The sequence below is a fragment of the Odocoileus virginianus genome, unplaced genomic scaffold (genome assembly GCF_023699985.2).
Source record: "Odocoileus virginianus isolate 20LAN1187 ecotype Illinois unplaced genomic scaffold, Ovbor_1.2 Unplaced_Contig_176, whole genome shotgun sequence".
Lineage (NCBI taxonomy): Eukaryota > Metazoa > Chordata > Mammalia > Artiodactyla > Cervidae > Odocoileus > Odocoileus virginianus.
This window is the reverse complement of record NW_027224493.1, coordinates 389-20,782: the sequence shown is the minus strand read 5'-3', so window position 1 is coordinate 20,782 and position 20,394 is coordinate 389. Positions and strand designations below refer to the sequence as shown.

General features: G+C 47.2%; 1 protein-coding gene and 1 non-coding gene across 2 annotated transcripts; both read left to right on the top strand.

The window, feature by feature from the left end:
* Window positions 1-1,762: 1,762 nt before the first annotated feature.
* LOC139034276 (U6 spliceosomal RNA) lies at window positions 1,763-1,869 on the top strand. The gene has a single exon (XR_011486682.1). It is a non-coding gene; the product is annotated as a U6 spliceosomal RNA (small nuclear RNA).
* Window positions 1,870-4,973: 3,104 nt separating this feature from the next.
* LOC110139629 (sodium-dependent phosphate transport protein 2B) lies at window positions 4,974-19,837 on the top strand. Its single transcript, XM_070464731.1, has 6 exons — window positions 4,974-5,080; window positions 15,968-16,082; window positions 16,186-16,320; window positions 17,222-17,350; window positions 18,404-18,547; window positions 19,722-19,837. Exons 2-6 carry the CDS (start codon window positions 15,971-15,973, stop codon window positions 19,835-19,837), a joined length of 636 nt encoding a protein of 211 aa, XP_070320832.1. The 5' UTR covers window positions 4,974-5,080; window positions 15,968-15,970.
* Window positions 19,838-20,394: the final 557 nt, after the last annotated feature.

Genomic DNA, 20,394 nt, shown 5'->3' with positions numbered 1-20,394 from the left:
GCTGACGTTCCCTACCTTACTGATGAGTAAGGAGGCAATGAAAGGGAGAACTCGAGGTTACCCTTTCCTTCTGTGTCAGCATTTTCAGCCTTGAGTGGATCGCTAACACAGGAAAGTAACAGTGGTGAGGAAAGATGCGATATGGCTTCTTAGTTATTTCTTGTGTTGTATTTGGACAAAACTCTGGTTTGAATGGGAAGCATGGCCTCTTGGGGGCCCTTGCTTGATCAGTTACAGATATAGCGCACCTATACTTGGCGTCTTGCTGTACTCCCACTTGTGATCTGCTGGAGTTTTGTACTCATGCATGTGTGCTAAGTTGATTTAGTCGTGACTGATTCTTTGTGGGACCCTATGGACTGAGGCCACCAGGCTTCTCTGTCCGTGGGATTTTCCATTGCATTGCAGGTGGATTCTTTACTATCTGACCCACCAGGGCATTGCACATGCTCTGTGTGAATATCTTGTATCCTGTTGAAGAAGGCTTTCCTACCTTTTGCTCGTGAATACTTGTCTATTTTGTCTTCTAGAAGTCCTATTGCTTTGCCTTTTGCCTCTAGATAAATTCTTGGGGGGACAGGGGGGCGGTGAGGGAATAGGTGGAGAGTGAAGTTTCATTTGTTTCCATCTGGATACCATTTATTGCAGATTTTCTGTACCTACTGCCTGCAGTGATATTGTTGTAAAGCAAGTATCCATATGTGTTTCTGGGTTGTCCATTTTATTTCATCCTCCTCATCATACAAGTCCTCTGGGCAACAAATATCCCTATAAGGAAAAGGAGGTAAGAAAGTAGCAGAAAACTTTGCTGATTATGTGATTGAAATTGGTAACTGGGTTAAGATCTTAATTCTGCCACTTACTAGTCTTGTAACATTGGGGACATTGTTTGTTTGACTTCTCTGGGGCCCCATTTCTCAATCTTTATATTTAGCTCATTGTGTTACAAAGATTAATGACTCTCTCTCTATATATAAAATGTTTACAACAGTACTTGTACACAGTAAGCACTCAATAAAGGACCTTAAAAGTCTTCATTACAAGAAAAACCTATTTGTAACTATGCATGGGGACGGGTGTTAACTAGACATACTGGAGTGATCCTTTTAACTGTATATGCAAATAGTGAACATTTATGTTGTACACCTGAAACTAATATAATACTATATGTCAATGATATCTCAATTAAAAAAGTAGAAATGCTACTGATACAGGCCACATTAGTTTAAGTGAATCACATCTGTCACAAGAGAGCACATACTATACATTTCCCTTTATATGGAGTTTGAGAACAGAAAAAGCTAAACTCTTGTGGAAAACAATTGTGTAAAAGTCATGCCTTTGAGGGAAGGTGAGTTTAGAGTTATTGGGAAGAGGTTATGAAGGAATTTCTTAGGGTGATAGAAATATTCTGTACCTTGATAAAGAGTTTGAGTTTCACAAGCTTACGCATTTGTCAAAATGTGTCAAAAGGTACATTTACAATTTGCATTCACTTTTGTAAATATTACTTAGAAAATAAACCAGAAAGAAATATTGAACCCTGGTTAACTAATATGCATGCTGAAGAATTTATAGCTGACGTGAACTGATGTAAAAATTAAGCAAAATAGTGGATTAACAGGAAAATTGATGGAAGGATAGATACATAATAAAAGCAAGTAGTATAGTAAAATGTTTATTATGAAAGCTAGGTAGAATGTATACACATATGCAGTGTAAAAATATTTCCACTTTTTGCATGTTTAAAAATGTTTATAGGGTGCTTGTTTAGGCAGCACACATACTGAAACTGGAACGATACAGAGAAGATGAACATGGTCCCTGTGCAAGGATGACATGCAAATTCCTGAAGCGTTTAAAAAATGCTCATAGGGAATTCTCTGGTGGTACAGTGGTTAGGACTCCGAGCTGCAGGGGGCATATGGGTTTGACCCCTGGTCTCCTCAGCATGCCTGTGCACACGCCTACACGCACGAAGAACTAAGATCCTGCACAGCCAAAAACGAACAAAAACTTAATAAAAATAAAAATGTTTATAGTAAAAGTATAGATAAATGGAAAACATGTATATATAATGAAGAATATCCTACAAATGTAAAATATTATAAATAAATATAAAATACTTGGCCATGGCAAAAAAAAATAAGCAGTTATGATCTATAATCTGCCATTTAAAAACTCATTCCATGCCCTAGCCTGATGTATGAAATCAAGTTTATTCCACTTAATACCATTATGTATACATTTTTACAGTAAAAATATCAATGAGTTTGATCACAGGATACTGCCCAAGTCCCACTGGAATATCTTCATCTTGCTTTCCAAAAATATAAATTTTTATATTCTGAACTACATCTGGCCCCAGGGACTCAATAAGGAATGTGGACATGTATTAGCACAGAGATTGTAACTTTGGACAAGATACTGTGTGGCCTCTAGCTGGGCCCATCTAAATCAGCCAGTTCTACCTTGTAGGAAAACTGTGCAGATCAAGTTCGCTGAGGAAAGCAGTTTAGAAGCGTATGAATAAGCATAGGCTGTGCTTTATAGTGCTGAGTGATGATAGCCTTCTGTATTAGGATCGGAATGAAGATAGGAAAGTATGTTCCCCTAAGGGGACAGATTATAGACTTTATATGCACACACTCTATCCACCCTTTTGCTAGTGGTAAAGAGCTTACCTGCCAATGCAGGAGACATAAGAGACTCAGGTTTGATCCCTGGATCAGGAAGATCCCCTGGAGGAGGGCATGGCAACCCACTCCAGTATTCTTGCTTGGAGAATCCCCATGGACAGAGGAGCCTGGCAGGCTACATCCATAGGGTTGCAAAGAGTTGGACACAACTGAAGTGACTTAGCACACACAAAGTAATATAAAACCCCACAATCCAAAACCAGAATCAAGCAGATAGCATCTCTGACCTCTAAATGAAATCCATTTCCATTAAAAAAAAAAAAGTGCCTCCTGACTGAACCAGTATTTTGCCTTTTTCATTGGACCATAAAAGCGGACATAGACCTGAGACCTACTCCAGGTTTTCTGAAATTTCCATTTGTCAGATCCTTGTTGGGAGTGATAGGAAGGCATTGTGAATTGAGTTAGATCCATATCCCATACAGAGTCCACACCTACTGGGGGAGACTCAGCAGGACCAGTGTGCAATTAAGGCCCGCCCTGGGAGTCCCCGAGATGAATCTGCCACCTGCCCAGGGCTAGAGGTAGGGCTGAGCTCAATGAACGCATGCCAGCAGATCCCTATCACTGGTGGACTCTGCTGTGGAAGTCGCTCCCAGGAGAGGTGCTGCCTGCTCACTGTCTCCAAGGGCTGGATTTGAACAGCACCCACTGGCAAAATCATTCTAATAATAACAGGCCCATTGGATTTGATTTCTAGTGCCCACTCTCAAGCAATATGTGTCAGCCCTTGGACTAAAATGACCAGCGTTTGAGACTGTGGAGTAATGACCTCAGACTCCCAAGGTTCCAGGTGAGTCTAATCACATCTTCCCACCATCTCCCAACACCAGAGGCTTCCAGTGAAGTTCTAACAGTTGACACGTACTCCTCATGTGCCAGGTACTGTTCTATGTGTTATATATTTTTTAGCTCACTTTAACAGACAGAGACCATTATTCCAATTTTACACACAGCAGACAAAGGCAGGGAAAAAGCAAGGGGCAAGACAGGACACTGGTCTCAGGCAGTTGGACCCAGGAGTTATTGTGAGTGACCAACTAACTTTTCAGCCCCAGAGAGCCTGGCTCTGGTTCCCTGGAAGCAGCACTCCTGAGTTTCTCCCCCTTATGGCCAGAAAAGGAAACCACCCTAGTTCCAGTGGGATACTTCCACTATTAGTTGCTGGCAGCTGAGCAACAAATAAATTTGCTAAGTCTTTTCCTCAGCTGTAAAACCAGGACTATTTGACAGAGGGAAAGGGCCTCAGCATTGGAATAAAACCCAAGCTTGATCCCAGCTCAGCAACTCTAAGGGATCCTATGTCCGCTAACCTCTCCAACCTCCACTGGAAAGGGAGCTTGCTCTTTCCCCAAGGAAGTGAAAGTGTTACTCACTCAGTTGTGTCCAACTTTTTGCAGCCCCAATGGACTGGAGCCTACTGGGCTCCTCTGGCCATGGGATTCTCCAGGGAAGAATACTGGAATGGGTTTCCATTTCCTCCTCCAGGGGATCTTCCCCACCCAGGGATCGAACCCAGGTCTCCTGCATTGCGGGTCAGACCATTTGCTCTATGGTCTGAGGCACCAGGGAAGCCCTTCTGGGGGAAATGTTTGCTCCACAGGTAACTGGGCTGTTACTTCGATCAGCATCATGATGGGGTCTCCCTGGGACAGGTCTCCTCAAAGCCAGGATGGAGAAACATGTGGCCACACCAGGAATACAGGGCAGAGCAGAAGGGTCAAGTTTTGCCCAAGCCGGGACAGGCAGGTGGGAGGATCTGGTGGTGAGCAGCCCTGCGATTTTCTCAGCCTGTCGCAGACCCAGGGCTCCAGCTGGCCAAGTGTCTGACTGTCCAAGCTACCAGGACAGAAAGCATCTCCGAGCCTAAGACCAAACAATCCTGGCTTTGTTCTGGAAGGATTTGTCCCTGAGTTTCCAGTTGGCTTCTAAAGTCTCAACGTCACTGACCTTTTCGGGCTCAGAGCAGCTAAACTAGAGGATTCAGGTTCTTGGGGAGGAGAAAGCTGGGGAAGACGAGCTAGGTCGCCCTGGCTGGGATCTTGGGGCCGGTGACAAGGCGGGGCTCAGGGCGCAAGGGCCCCCTGCCTACCGGGCGCGGGGGCATTCGCCGCGGAGCCGGCGCGGGGGGCGCCGTCTGAGATCTCGCTCCCAAGCCTGGCCGCCTCTTTCCTCGGCCGACTAGGTCACGATGGGCTCATTAAACCGTCAGGTAGGCAGTGCCCCGGCGGCGGCAGCAGCAGGTGGTCCTGGAATGTGCGAGGGGCGTGATGACTGCAGCTGCCGCCGGCCTTTTTGCGCAACACCTTCCCTATATATACCAGAGCGCCGCATTCTACCTGGGTGCCTGCTCCGGTCCATTACCTGCAGAGAGAGCGCCAGTGAGTACCGCCGCTGGGGTATGGGCGCTTCTTCCTCCCTCCTGCCTCTTGAAAGAAACTTAATTCACTTTTAATTTACTTAATTCTTTTAGATCTGCCTCCATCCTGATCTCAAGGAACTTGGCTGACTTTGGGCTACAGAAGAGAGGAAAAGAACTTTCTCCACATTTTCAGATTTTTCTTTTGCTTTATGTCGTTACTGTTACTGTTATTTCAACTCCAGTGACTACCCTATTAGTAATGGCATACTTGGGGATTCTAAAATTAAAGATGTGGGGGGATTCCTACCACATAGGAATCAGGACAGCTAGGCTATCTTTTTGGTCACTAACTAGCTGTGTGATCTGAGGCAGGTCCCTGTGAGCCCCAAGGCCTCAGTTTCCCCCCTCTTTCCCAGAAGGGAAACAAAAGGGTCTGTCTTTTCTGCTGTCTTCACTGCGAAAATTCCAGGTTTGGGTGGCTGTCCACTGATGCAGTGCCTCCTGCAGTGTGACCTCCACATGCTGCTGTTCCAGTTGCAGGTTTATTTACCCAATGGGACTGCAAGGCACAGTCCTGGTCTGCTAGTCCCATCAGCTCAGGCGGCATCAGCAAAGGGCCCAACCTTCGGCTTGTCTTGGGAGAACGGAGCCCCCAGTTTTCCAGTGTTTTTGGACATAGACGCAGGAGAGTGGGGGTCTAGGGAGATGTGGGCAAGGTGCAGTTGTGTTGGGGAGATCAAGCATCTCCAGATCAGGAAGAGGGAGGCATGTGGAGTGGAGTTAAATCAGTCTTCAGATTCTCTGGGTAGCTGGCACTGAGGTTGATTGTCTCTCCTATTCTCTTAGTGAAGAGGCAGCTTTCTCAAACTTGGTTTCATGGAGGCAGCTTGTGGATTTCATCACTAAGAATCCTCTTTTCCTCCCTATTTGGGTTCATCATGAGATCTGATTTAACTCTGCTTCTGTAGCCCTGTGGGACTTTTTCTCCACACCACTTTCCTCCTGGGCTGGAACCCTCTAATCTGTTCTGTGTTGGGTATTCTTTTTTTTTTTTTCTTCTGTGTTGGGTATTCTTAAAAGTTGTGCCCTGTGGCAGTGATCATCATTTCAGACTGAGCATGTTTGAATCTCTAGCCCCTGCCAGTCAGTTAGCTGATAATGATCTCTACTTTTGTAATTTTCGGAACTGGTGGCTAAAAGGGCATGCTTTGTAAAGGCTCAGTGTTAAACTAACCCCACCAAAATCCACCCTAAGTCAACCCATCTATTTCATTGATGAAGATTAATGAAGACAATAGCTTCTCAGGATCAGTGATTTGAAATAAACCATTCTTAGCCACCTTCCACCCTGCCTTTGTCCTGCCCTCCCCCCAGCTCCACCCTGGGAACAGAAAGGCAGTCTCAGCAGGGAGTAATCAGGACATCCCAGCAGAATTAATTCTAGTGAATTTAAAGATGCAAAAGTGTGCAGAAAGAAGGCGGCAAAAAGATGACAGTGCATTTTAAGATGTTTATCTTTTATAAATTAGCTCTTTTAACCCTCCCATATAAAGCAAAAATAATATGGTTATAAGTTAATTATAGGATTTATTTTAAAGTAAATGCAAATTGGAAGTGCAGATGAGGGCAGGTGTGGTTTGATTAAAAGGGTCATAGTTTAAAGTGATAGTGTGAATGTCTTTTAAAAATCCTATTTGTTCATACCTTCAAAAGCCTAAAAGCCATTCATCAGGTAAAAGTGAGCTGCTTTTGTCTCTCACACCATCACCATTCTGTCCTCCAGGGCTTATTTTTGCGATGTTTAGAGAAAGTTGAAGGAAAGTAACCACCATTCTCTTGGGAATTTTTGAATTCTTGGTCGTTCTTTCAAAGTAGAAGAAATGTATCTCAAGTATATTGAGACCACTGGAGTTAAAGTACTCAAGTTTGAATTGTCTCTACAAGCTTGGTGTGACTTAAAGTGATTTATTTCTTTGTGCCTCAGTTTCCTTTCCTGTAGAATGGGGGATCGCATTGATACTAAGGTAACAAGTGTTAGTCACTCAGTTGTGTCCGACTCTTTGCAACCCCATGGACTATAGCTCACCAGGCTCCTCTGTCCATGAAATTCTCCAGGCAAGAATACTGGAGTGGGTTGCCATTTCCTTCTCCAGGGGATCTTCCCGACCCAGGGATCAAACCTGGGTCTCCTACATTGCAGGCAGATTCTTTACTGTCTGAGCCACCTCAAGCAAATTGACAGGAATACATCAAGTGCTTGTGAGACTAAACAGATTAATCTGTTAACAGGGCTTACTGCAGTGCCTGGCACAAAACCCTCTGGAAGTATTTGGCTGGCAGACACTGTCCAGCATGCGGGGGAATGGGGTCATCCCCCCTACACTTGTGGAGGTCATAGCCCAGTGGGAAAACGCCTGTGTGCCTCGGTCTCTCAGCAGAAAGATGCCCCTTGCCTGCTTCCATCTCTCCCCACTTCAGGTGGCCTTGAGCTACTGCTGTTCTGAGCGGAGGTGGTCCAGAACAGGTCCTGGTTGGAGAGGCTCAGACAATGCAAAGCGTAGGGGTTGGGTGACTGCCAGCTGCCTTACATTTCCCCACTGCCCAGGTCTGAGAAGAGCTGAGCAGGTTTTTTTTTTTTTCCCCCTTGGCCCTCAAGAGTTCCTCTTGGCATCCTATGCACATGTGGATGCAGGAAGTTGAGCCAAAAGAGTTATCAATACAGCCAGCTCAATTGTAGGGAGGAGCCTGGGGTGGGGGCAAGGGAGCAGATGTGTGGTCAGAGTCACTAATCTTGTGCCTGAGCAATAAAAAACATATTTCTGGGTAGTAGCACCAAACCGCCCAAAGGGATGACTTAATCCTTCTGTGCTTCTGGCAGGTAGTAGGAGAGCACAGCCCTGGGGGAAGGCGGGAAGAGGGAACAGCTGAATTAGAGGGAGGGGGATGGGAGAAAGCCTTTGGGACCCCTCTGAGTGTCAAAGGGCCTCCCAAGGGAATCGGGCACTGGTGTCGGCCACACCCCTGGGAACAGTGGCCTCAGGCTCAGTCTACATCTTCTGTCAGCCTCATTCACTGCCTACTCTCCTGCTCAGCTGAGCCTCCTGAAATTTGGACACACGCCGAATCCAGGCCCTTAGTATGCCTGAGCCTTTGTGCGGAGTCAGCAGCCTGACCTTAGAGTATCTTGACTGGCATTTCCAGCTGTCTGAATGACTAGGTAAGACCGACCATGCAGAGGTGTCAGTCAGCTAGCTATCCCAGACACCTCCAGAGCCCCACTGAGCCTGGCCCCGAAGTAGGTGCCTCACTGCTCTGATGGGGTCTGGATGATATCTCACTCCTTCCTCTACCTGACTCTTGGTGGGGTTCTGTGGAAAGGCCATCTAGCTTTGGAACCAGCAGTCCTGGCTTCATATTTAACCCTATCCTTGGGCTTCCCAGGTGGCGCTAGTGGTAAAGAATCTGCCTGCCAATGCAGGAGACATAAGACATGGTTTGATCCCTGGGTCAGGAAGATCCCCTGGAGGAGGGCATGGCAACCCGCTCCAGTATTCTTGCCTGGAGACTCTCAAGGACAGAAGAGCCTGGTGTGCTACAGTCCACGGGGTCGCAAAGAGCTGGACACAACTGCAGTAACTTAGCATGACCCTTGGGAAGCTGTGAGACTTTCTTAATTTCTCTGTGCCTCAGTTTCTTTGTAAACTGGATAGAAGACCTCTTTATCCTAAGATTTAATGAGGTCACAAATCATGTAGAACACTCTCGCATCACAAAACAAACATTAGATCCTCTTTCTTACGTCCTTTGAATTCAGTGGCCACACAAATATTTACTGGGATTCACTCCGCTGTGCACCTAGATGAAGAACTTATGGGCTGGGGCAAACTGGAGTTGAGTCTGTTTGTTTTTTGTGATGCAGTTCATTTCACAAAGTGCTGAGTGTTTTACTCGGGGCCTCAACTACACTCATTAATCAGTTAGTCTAATAACAGCTCTTTAGGGAGGGAGACACATTGTCCATAATTTTGGCAAAGATGAAACTGAGGCTCAGAGTCTCACACAGTGAGTGGCAGGGCTCTGCAGAGGCAGCCCTCCCCTGCCGAAGGTTCTCTTTCCAGACGGTGTGCCAGGCACTATGATGGCAGCAGACTGAACAGCTCCCTAGTCTCGGGGCTGATCGTGGTGCGTTTGCTCCAAGTCCCCCTTTACGGGATCTGCAGGGGCAGCCTGCTCAGAGCGCCGAGGCTTTGGTGACTGCGAAGGCCGCGGGAGACGGACTCTGCAGCCAGTCTGCCAAGTGCAATGGTTGGGTCCCTGGTGGCCTGCATTTCCCCACTTTCCAGGTGCTGAGAAGGACACCTTGAGCTGTGGGCTGGGGAGGACAGGGAGGGGCTGTCCATCACTTGAGAATGCTCTGGGCTGGGTCAGATGCCTCCTGGCTGAATGCCCCTCCGGGGGCAGTGGACCCCTTCGGTATGTGGACCTGCGCATTCTCTCCTTTCCTGCAAGTGACTAGCACTGTGACCACCCCGTGAGTGATGGTGGAGTAGATGAATGTACCAGACAGTGAAGTACAGTGGTCCCCAGGTGTCTGCCAGGTTTGGTTCCAGGACTTAGCACAGAACCTGAGATCTGCAGGGTCTCATGTTTAAAATAGTGTAATTGCATATAGGCAATGTGATCCTCCCATATACTTTAAATCATCTCTAGATAGAAGGTTTATAATACCTAACAGTGTAAATGCTATGTAAATAATTGTAAAGACAATGTAAACGCTAGGGAAATAGTTGCCTGTGTGCTTCAAATTCAGCTTTTGCTTTTTGGAACTTCCTGGAATAATTTTTTCCCTGAATGTTTTCCATCCCTGGTTGGCTGAAACTGCAGGTTCAGAAGCCAAGGACAAGAAGGACGACTGAAGTGGATGTAGGAAAATGCTTCATCAGGAATGTGTTTGGAAAGGGGATTTGGGCGAGGGACTGACGACTGATCTTAGAGTAGTGGAAGCAAGATTTCTAGGAAGGAAGAGTAGAGACTTCCATTAGAAAGTTGCCTTTGCTTCTTGGTGATGCTGATTAATAGGAAATGAGGACCCAGAGAGGAATGAAGCCAGCACAGGCCTCACACAGAGGAAGGATTCAAGGCACCCTAGTTTGCTGAATCCCTGGGGCCATATGCTACTCTCTCTTCTGTCCAGTTAAGTGGAAATGAGTGTCTGCCCATTCCATTGCTTGTATTATTGTGAATTACTTGTATTTCAGACCATGGAAGTGTCTGGTTCTGAATTCGCTAGATACTTTACACACCCCTTAAAAGAAAATGATTCTGATCAGTCAGAAATTTAGTCACTGGGAATAGTTTAAATAATAACACCTTACTGCTGATGAGAATTTCCCAAGCCAGGCTGCTGTGACATCCAGATTGTAGCTTCATGAAACAGCTGCTCCATCCAACAGATCTTGGCCAAACGAGCTGCATATGGTGATGAGGAGCAAGCACTCATAAGATTCAAGAATGACTTGTTTCCTAGTCATGATCAGTGTTGATCTAAGGTGTTCCTTCAGTAAACCCTGGATGTTGACTTCTCCATTCACAGATGTCTAGCACCCTGCACCCCACACTTGATCATCACAATAATCCTTCATAGGGTTAATCAAGTGTACATCATTTAACAGTAATAATGTAAGTCATTTAACATTCCCTTGCCCCTATATGTGTGTTAAAGTAGTGTTCCGTGAAGATATGTCTTTGTCCTAACCAAGGATATGTTCGATCAGGGCCCCAACCTCCCTGACAGGTAGAGCTGTGTTTAAAAACTGGCTCCGTCACTCACCTACTGTGTGACTTTGAACAAGTTGCTGGGATGTCTTGGAATTGCAGGGTTTTCCCATTTGCAAATGACAATGTTCATGATGAAACGTATACCTTGGCTCAGTGGTGAAGAATCCGCCTTCAAAGCAGGTGACCCAGTCGATCCCTGGATCAGGAAGATCCCCTGGAGGAGGGCATGGCAACCCACTCTGGTGTTCTTGCCTGGAGAATCCCAAGGACAGAGGAGACTGGGGGCTACAGTCCGTAGGATCGCAGATCGGACACGCCTGAAGCCCCTGAGCACAGCACAGCGTGGTGTTCACACCTTTTCTGCCTTAAGATCTGGGTGGCATGTGTGTCCAGCAGTGGCAGCGTTCCTGGCACCTGTCACTCTTTAAAGTGGAGCTGTTATTATCAGAAATCAAGCACAGACCACAGTGGTGTGTGATGGAGTGCCAGATGAGTCACATGAGTAGGACACATGCTTAGAGAAGGGCACGACTAGAGGGCTGGGGAACCAGGCAGAGGAGGGAGAGAGAGGGCTGGGGAACCAGGCAGAGGAGGGAGAGAGAGGGCTGGGGAACCAGGCAGAGGAGGGAGAGAGAGGGCTGGGGTTGAGCCTAAAGAGGTAGAGAGAAAGGTGGGGGGAGGGGCTTGTATTTGGGGGGAATGCCTGGGCAGAAGCAGAGGAGAGGGTTCAGGGTCCCAGTTTTAGGCTGGTGTGACCAAGGCCAGGGATCATTTGGGGAGCAGTAAGCCATAAAGAGATGAGTGCACACGATCACAGCTGTGTGTTGGGCAAGTTAAGCTGTAGAGAGAGGCTGGGGCCCAAACCAGTTCAACAGGCTGCTGTGTCCCTCTAGGCAGGAGGTACAGAGGCTCAGCATGGGGAGGTGGCCCCAAGGAACCAGACGCCAGGAACCAAGTTGCTCCCAGGTAAAATGCACAGTCCTGGTGCTGGCTGGGTTTGGGAGCTGTCAGAGATGACTTGGAGATTCTTGGCTGATGATGGCAGGAATCACATGAACAGCAAAGTTCCACCAAGGGGAACTTTGGGATGATGGGGAAATGAGTGGGATTTAAGTTAAGGTGATGTCTAAGTGCTGACAGATGTAAATGGTCCATGAACAGTGTAGATAGGCAGTTTGGATGCAGGCTAAGTGCTTTTGTACAAATATCTGGGGTGGGAGATGCTTGGAGACTGTGGGAGACTCACGTCCTCCCTGGAATCTTTTTTTTTAAATTTTTTATTTTTGGCTGTGTTGGGTCTCTGTTGCTGCATGGGCTTTTCTCTGGCTGTGGCGAGCTGGCGTCACTCTCTAGGTGCGGTGTGCAGGCTTCATTGCAGTGGCTTCTCTTGTTGGAGAACATGGGTTCTAGGTGCCCAGACTGCAGTAGTTGTGGCTTCCAGGCTTCGTTGCTCTAAGGCACATGGGATCTTCCTGGACCAGGGATTGAACTCACAGTCTCTCGCTCTGGCAGGTGGAGAAGGCGCCCTGCCTGGATTCTGTGTGTAGAAAGTGGGATGCTGACTTCCACTGGAGCGTGGAAGCATCTTTTCCATTTGTCTAGATTTGGGCCTTTAATCAGATAGATATGACTTTTGATGCTATTAATGCATGACTCACTCCTTCTAGGAGAGTTCCAGGCCATCTAGTCATTGAGAGGCAAGTATGTGGACTCTGGAGTCAGAGAAACTCTCAAATCATGTCTGTGACCTTGGGCCAAGTGACTTCATCTGTCTGGGTGCTCTGGTTTTCTCATCTATAAAATGGGAACCACACTAACCCCTTGCAGAGTTGATGAGAGGAGTTAAGAGGATCCATTTATTGAACAGATTACTGTACAGAAATTAAGTCATTGAAGCTGCCTAGTAACCCAGTGGTTTATAAACATAAACCACATTCCTATGTATGGGAAACGGAGGCACAGAGCAATGACCTGCCCAAAGTCGCAGTGTATCTGGGGCAGAGCTGGGGTTTGGTTCTAAACCTCTGTGCTATATAATACCTAGCCTAGAGCCAGCCCTGTATTTTCTTTTTAACTTCAGAGCCATTTCAAACCCACATTTCAGATGTGGCAGCCTTGAGCTGAGGTTGAAGTTCTCCTAGATCAACCTTGGTCTCTCCTCCCCAGCCACCCAGCTTCACCCCACTATCCCTGCCCAGGCCCAGCCTTGTAGCTGCCTCTCAGCACACCCTGGATGGTGCCCCATCAGCAGGCCTGGAGAGCAGTGGGCTTTGCCCCACGCAGGGTGGTCAGCTAGCTGTACTGCAGGAGCCTGGATGGAATCTCACCTGGGTTCAAGGCTCTGCCATGTGGGGTCTTAGGCAAGTCACAGGTCTCCCTGTAGCTGAGTTTTTCTTTTTCTTTTTTTAATTGGATATAATTGCTTTGGGGGTTTCCCTGATGACTTAGTAGTAAAGAATCTGCCTGCCAATGCAGGAGATTCAGAAGATGTGAGTTCGATCCCTGGGTTGAGAAGATCCCCTGGTGGAGGAAATGGCAACTGACTCCAGTGTTCTTGCCTGGAAAACTCCATGACAGAGGAGCCTGGCAGGCTACAATCCATGGGGTCACAAAGAGTCGGACACGACTGAGCACAAATGCACATGCACATGTTTTTCCATGTTGTGTTCGCCTCTGCTGCACAACAAGTGAATCTGCTGTTTGTACACACACGTCCCCTCCGTCTTGGACCTCCTTCCCCACCCCCCACCCCCAGGTCACCACAGAGACTGCGCTGAGCTCCCTGTGCTATAAAGCAGGCTCTTCATCTTGGATGCCATATAATGGCAGAGTAATAACAACACTTCTCCGAATGGGCGGTGGTGAGGTTGAGCACAGCTCTTGGCTCTTGCTGGCTAGGCAGGTCCCAGCATCCTGTTCGGAAAGCACACGGAGCCTAGGTGCCAGGCCCGGTGCTGGGTGCTCATGAAGCTGAAGTGAAAGAGCTGGTCTCTGCCTTCCTGGAAGCCGGTGACGGCAGGATGTTGGCTTTGATCACAGGAGTATGTGCCATCCTCTGTAGTCACACAGGGAAATTTCCTTGGGCCAAACAAATGCATGAAATCCTCTCATGATGGGAACTCACAGAATCAGCTTCTTTTACCTCCTGGCTTTATGAGTATGAGTGACAGGGACCATACAAGTGCTCCTGAACCACCTAACTTCTGCGCGTTTGGGGATGGGGCTGCATCTCTGAAGAAAATAAAAATCGCAAACAATCCTACCACCCCTTGTGTCCCTCATGGAACATTTCTGGATCCTTTCGTGATCATGCTGTGAATGGGACATAAATATGCCTTCTATTCACAATTTATCTAGAGCATTTTCCTGAGGTTGTATTTAGTTTGTTTTGCTGGTTCTTTATAATGGCATGCTCTTTGCTGCGTGGATGTACCATAGTTAATACAATAGTTTCCCAGTTTTTATTTTTGACCCTGTAAATAAGAATGCATTTTGGTTTGCATCACATTCCTCCATCGATGTTTACTGGGCCTCATCAACGTCCCAGGAAGAGATGTAGACATTGAGGATGCAGTTATGAGCAAGACAAAGGCCCCTTTTTTGGTAGAGCTTACATTCTGACAGGCAGAAATGATTTCTGTTGAAAAAAAATGGGAAAGGAAACAGACCCAGGTTCTGGGAAACCCTCTCCAAAGAGGTGATCAGAACAAGGCACTACTTTTGATTTTCTGAGAGAAACAAAAAAAACTGTCCCTAGATTTTTAATTCCTATGGGTGAAATTACTGGGTCAGAGATGTATGAAATATGTGTGGAGTTTAGACATTTACCAACTTCTTTCCAGAACTTTGACAGTGCTCATTTCACTGGATTGTCTCCATAATGGTACATTATACTTAAATTTTTATTTTTTGCTAATTTGATAGTTGAAACTTACCTCACTGTTTTGCATATCTTGGGTTGTTTTTGGAGCCTAACTCTTACTTTGTAATAAGTGTTTGAACCACTTGTACTTCCTCTTCTGTGAATTGTTCATTCCAGTCCTTTGGGTTGCATTGTCTGACGCGTGTGTTAGGACAAGAAGTGCAAGTAGTGAATGTCCCGGTGTGTAGGGAGCCAGGTTTCCTCTCCACGGAGCTGAGAAAGGCTTTGTTGAGAAAATGGGTTGTGAGGAAGTCTCTATCAGAGGCTGGGAAGAATGTGGTTCTGACAAAGGGTTATTAATCCAGGCAGCATAGACTAGTAATCATTGCTACTATTTACCAGGCACTTTCTCGACATAGGACTTCCCTGGTGGCTCAGAGGGTAAAGTGTCTGTCTACAATGTGGGAGACCCAGGTTCAATCCCTGGGTCGGGAAGATCCCCTGGAGAAGGAAACGGCAGCCCACTCCAGTACTCTTGCCTGGAAAATCCCATGGACAAACGAGCCTGGTAAGGCTGCAGTCCATGGGGTAAAGAGTTGGACACGACTGAGCAGTTCCACTTTTTGGACATAACCATTAAACTCATAACCCTACAAAGCAGGAAGCAGTGTCCCCATTTAATAGATGGCTCAGAGGCCTAAAGGGACTCTCCTAAACACACACCCACTGATAAGGGGCACCTGTGGGCCTTGAACCAGGTCTACTATATCGTGCTTCTCATGGAGGACCAGCGGCAGGTAAAGCAGGTAGAGTGTATACGAGCATGAACACAGACCATAAGTCCAGTAGGTGAGGTCTGTTGCAGATCTGCAGGTGAGCTTGTCCTTTCATGAGAAGCAGATGGGGCGCCCATTGGATGATCGTGAGGGCTTAGTGGGACCACGAGTTGATGAAGATGAATGGGTTCGTGTTCCCTTTCTGACTAAAGGAGAGAGTCACGACAGACCAAGACAGACAGAGCAACCAGAGGAGGCTTGGCTGGTGTACGGATTTGAGGCTAGGATGGGAACATAGGAAACAGTGATTTGGTTCAGTGACAGCCTGGGTGAGTGAGGGAGGGAGGCCCCCAGAGGCATGAAATACGGTGCTTGAGGGTCCACACGTAGGGCATACAAGCATGAATCTTTGCAACCACTGTCTCTTCTTGTGGAAACTGAATGGGCTTCCTTTCAGCGGCTACTTCTTGAAGCTGTTTTCCTATCACAGACCATGGCTCCTTGGCCTGAGTTGGAAAATGCCCAGCCTACCTCAGAGAAATACACTGTAAAGGCCGATGGTGAGCAGTCTGCCAAGCCTGAGAAAGGCAAGGAGACTGAAAAAGGTAAGCGCCCCTCCTCCAGCCCTGGGCTGGCCCCCTTGGGAAGGCCGAAGGAGACGCAGGCCTGGTTCCTCATTCTCATGGCCTTCTCTGCTTGTTCGGGCAGATGACACCGGTGCCCCTATCACCAAGATAGAACTTGTGCCGTCTCATTCCACTGTGGCACTGATCGAGGAGCCCACCGAGGTGGAAGACCCCTGGGACCTGCCTGAGCTTCAGGACACGGGGATCAAGTGGTCAGGTAAATGAGGGCAGCTGAGGCAGGTGGGAGGGGACTGCCCGCTGGCAAGAGACTGAGATCATGATCTTTACGGTGTCACCTTGGGTCATCTTTTCCCTTCGATTGTTCAAGCAACAGTCCTGGCTTTAAGAGTCAAGCCTCCTGTGATGATTGGGGGATCTTTTATCCTTTCATTCATTCTTTCAACAAATGAACCAGGTTATAACCAGAACAGACCCTGTGCAACAGGAAATGGATGAGGCCCCATCTCTGAGACCCCTGGGGGTTGGGGAAGAGGGGTCCCCAGACCTCAATGTGGGCATCAGGAAGAGATTATGGAAGGCAGTCTACATAGACAAAACAGCAGAGATGCAAACAGATGCCGCACTTCTGTTCCAGGCACTAAGATCAGTCTGCAGGTCAGGTAGAAGGAGGACGTGAGAACCACTTTAAAAGTGAGTGGAGAAAACGACAGCCAAGGATGTAGGCTTCCAGGACCTATGAGGGCCCAGACCCTCCCCAGATGGAGGCTGTGATTGCTACCTTGCAGCCACTCTGTTGAAAATATTCTGTGTGGTTCTGAAGGTGCTTAGAAAAGCCTTTATCTCTGACCTTGCGTTTAGCAGGGTCAAGTGCTCTTAAGTGGCTCATCAGTGATACTTGCTCTTGCCCCTGTGAGCCCCAGTCTTCACCGACCCCCTCCTCCCAAGAGCCCAATCCTTTAGACATTTCACCACAGGTTTCAACTGAATGGACTCCAGTGGTAATTATTCGAAAACTACAACCAGCCATGAATGCATCGCATTGCTAGGTCTTGCTAGATTTAAGACTATAGCTGCCTGGCTAGGAGGGGAGTTGGGGGAGTTCTGAGCTCGTTGTCAAACTTCTCAGTGTTTCAGCCATGCCTTTTCCCCTCCTCCAGAGAGAGGCACCACAGGGAAGATTCTCTGCGTCTTCCAAGGGATTGGGAAATTTATTTTACTTCTGGTGTTTCTCTACTTCTTCGTGTGCTCCTTGGATGTCCTGAGCAGCGCCTTCCAGCTGGCTGGAGGTATGGATGGAAGAGGTCAAAGGTTTGGGCTGGGGACCTTGCAGAAAGTCACAACTCAGCAAGCCCATGCAGTTGCAGTCTACCCGAGTGTTCTAGAATGGAAGTCACCTGAGATCATCTGAGGTCATGCCCCATTTTACAGAAGAGAAAACCGATGCCCATGAGAGGGTTATGATAGGCTGGCTGAAGTGGCTTAGGCCAGGCCAGAGCCAATGACAAGGGCAAGCGGTCAGCTCCTGTGTTTGTCTGTGGTCCCCGGACAGGAAGCTGTTTGACCTAAAGCCTTATGTGAGGGTTTCTGGCTGTCTTGGGGCCTCCCCACCTGAGGGGACTATTGACTAAGAGTGTTCTTAAACTGAGATCTGGTGACATGGAAGACTGTAGATTTCTGCATCCTTTGGTTCTGTTCTTGAGAACTCATCTTTGTGGTCTAGGAGAGCTGGGGGTGTGTGAGGGGCAGACTGACTTGCTGAATGCCACTCTGGTCTGCCCTCCCACGCAGCATCAGCAAGGGGCCTTGCTGTCTCTCAGACAAGGCGTTCCACTCCCCACTCTCAGCCTTCTTTTAAACATTAATTGGGGGGATGGATTGATGGTCTCAGAGCACACTCTCAAGTGATGTTCCTAGTGTTCAGTTATGGACTGGGGCTAGGGGCTTGAATTGAAGGGGTTGGATAGAGAAGAACGAGAAGATCTACATGGATAAATCTCTTGAGTTGGGAATACATCCCTGACCAGAACGAGGCCATCAGGAGATGCACTGGCATTCATCAAACGAAGCACAGAGCTGAGGCCAGCTTCGTGACCACAGATGGCTAGAGGAGGCTTGCTGATGAACGTGGTTGAAGTAGATAGGAAGGTGCGGGGTGAAGGGACCAGAGGAACAGGGCTGGGTGGGACTAGAGCAGCACTGGGGAGAAGGAAGAAGCAAGACGCCTGAGATACCACCAGCAGGTCTACAGGCTGGTACCTACAGCCCCCGGCCAGTAACTCGGAGCTGGTCACTAAGCACCCACCTAACACCCATCACATGGCTATGGGTTTGTTTTTCAGGAAAGGTAGCTGGGAAATTCTTCAACAACAACTCCATCATGTCCAACCCCTTGGCGGGGGTGGTGATTGGGGTGCTGGTGACGGTCCTGGTGCAGAGTTCCAGCACCTCCACGTCCATCGTCGTCAGCATGGTGGCCTCCTCATGTGAGTCCAGGAATCTGAGGGCCCAGACGCATTTCAGGCATTTCCCTGTTCAGCTGGGGAGGCTGGGATTTACTCTGAATATGTCCAGACTTGTTGCCATTACTTTCCTAACTTGTGCAATTATGATGTGCTCTGCTTAGACAGTGGGCATCCTCCTGTTTCCCTTCCCAGGGCTGAGCCTTAAATTGGCCCCAACACTTGAAGACTCAGTTGCGAGTTCTCTAGAACTATGTTGTCTAGTCTAGTAGCCATTAAACTACATGTGGCTGTTTCATTAAACCTTGAATTCAGCTGATGAGCTGCAAGAGCTGTATTTCAAGGGATCACATGTGGCTAATGGCTGCCATATTGAACCACATAAATTTAGAACATGTCCCTCATTGCTCTCAGGGCTAAGAATAAAACCTCATGTAATCACATCACATGTTGGCCTTGAGGTATCTGTGCTTGGGGACCTGACATTACAAACCTGAACCCACTCAGTGTTTGCCCTGGCTATGTTGAGATAGACCCTCTGAGTGGAGCCACTTTGAACTGGTTAATTTTCAACCCAAACCAGTATTTTTATCTAAAACTAAGTAGAACAACTTTTTGAGGACCAAATTAGAAAAATATTCATTGCTTCTGCAAAGTACTCTTCTACTTTTATAACTTATACTTTTTAATAATTCTTAATACCTTTGTAACATTTACTTTTATATTTACTTTTATAAAAGTACTTTTAAGCTTTTATACATTAGAACATATGGCAATGTATTAATTTTGTGGGAAAAAGATATTGCCATAAATTTTCCATAATAAATACACAAGTCCTTATACATTGTTTCCTGGTCTTCCTTAAGCTACCCTGCCATCTGGAATGGGGGGACAGAGGGGTTTAAAGTGGAACTTTTAAAGTGAAACTTTTAAACAGGAGGGTTTTATGTAGTCTCTGAATTCCATGCAATTAAGTGCTGAAATTTTTTATTTTAATCTTTTTTGGCATATGTGCCTATTTCTATAGTGAGAAATTCAGATTCACAGTGAGGTCAGACCCTAAAGAGATTAAGACCTAGTGCTTTAGGGAATTACCAGCTTGAATGAGGTAAGTTTGCCTTGGGCCACATCAGGAACACAGCCAAGATGCCTTCCTCAACTTTGCTAACTTGCTAGCTTACTCTTTTCCACCCTCCAGTGGTGCCTGTGAGTGCTGCCATCCCCATTATCATGGGGGCCAACATCGGGACTTCAATTACCAACACCATCGTGGCGCTCATGCAGGCAGGAGATCGGAAAGAGTTCAGAAGGTAGGAGGCTTGGCCACCCTGGTCAGCCTTGGCCACCACCAGGCCCATATAGGGGTTGGTCGAGTTTTCCTAACTGTCGGTTGTTAGGAGAGCATGTTTGTTATCCCTGGACCTGTTAGAAGTAGCTACAGTGGAGTAGGGCTGGAGGCTCGGATCACATACTTATCAGCTGGTAACTCAGCTCCCTGATCTGCAGAGCCTGGATAACAGTATCTATCAACCTCCATGTTGCCTAAAGAAATTAACACAATCATATAGATAAATACTTAGCAAGGTGCCTGGCACCTAGTCAGGGCTGCCTGAATACAAGTTTTAGCTAGAAGCTTGACCTGTGGCATAGTTAAAACAAGGCCAGTTAGAATAGCATTTACTATCTCACTTGGAAATAATTCTGACTTCCTAAAGCTTCCATTAAACACAATTCCCAGCCTCTCTTCTGACTGGTTATGGGTTTTTGTTGTTAAAATAGTGAAACAGTCCCATCCAACAAAGCCAAAAACACCAATGCAAAGGTACAATGCACCCCCAATGATCATAGCAGCATTATTTACAATTGCCAGG

Bases quoted from the DNA above. Each gene is read 5' to 3' on its own strand.
- LOC110139629 (XM_070464731.1), top strand. From the start codon at position 15,971: ATGGCTCCTTGGCCTGAGTTGGAAAATGCCCAGCCTACCTCAGAGAAA. The intron at 16,083-16,185 runs GTAAGCGCCCCT...TTGTTCGGGCAG, and splicing joins AGGCAAGGAGACTGAAAAAG to ATGACACCGGTGCCCCTATC. The intron at 17,351-18,403 runs GTATGGATGGAA...TTTGTTTTTCAG, and splicing joins CGCCTTCCAGCTGGCTGGAG to GAAAGGTAGCTGGGAAATTC.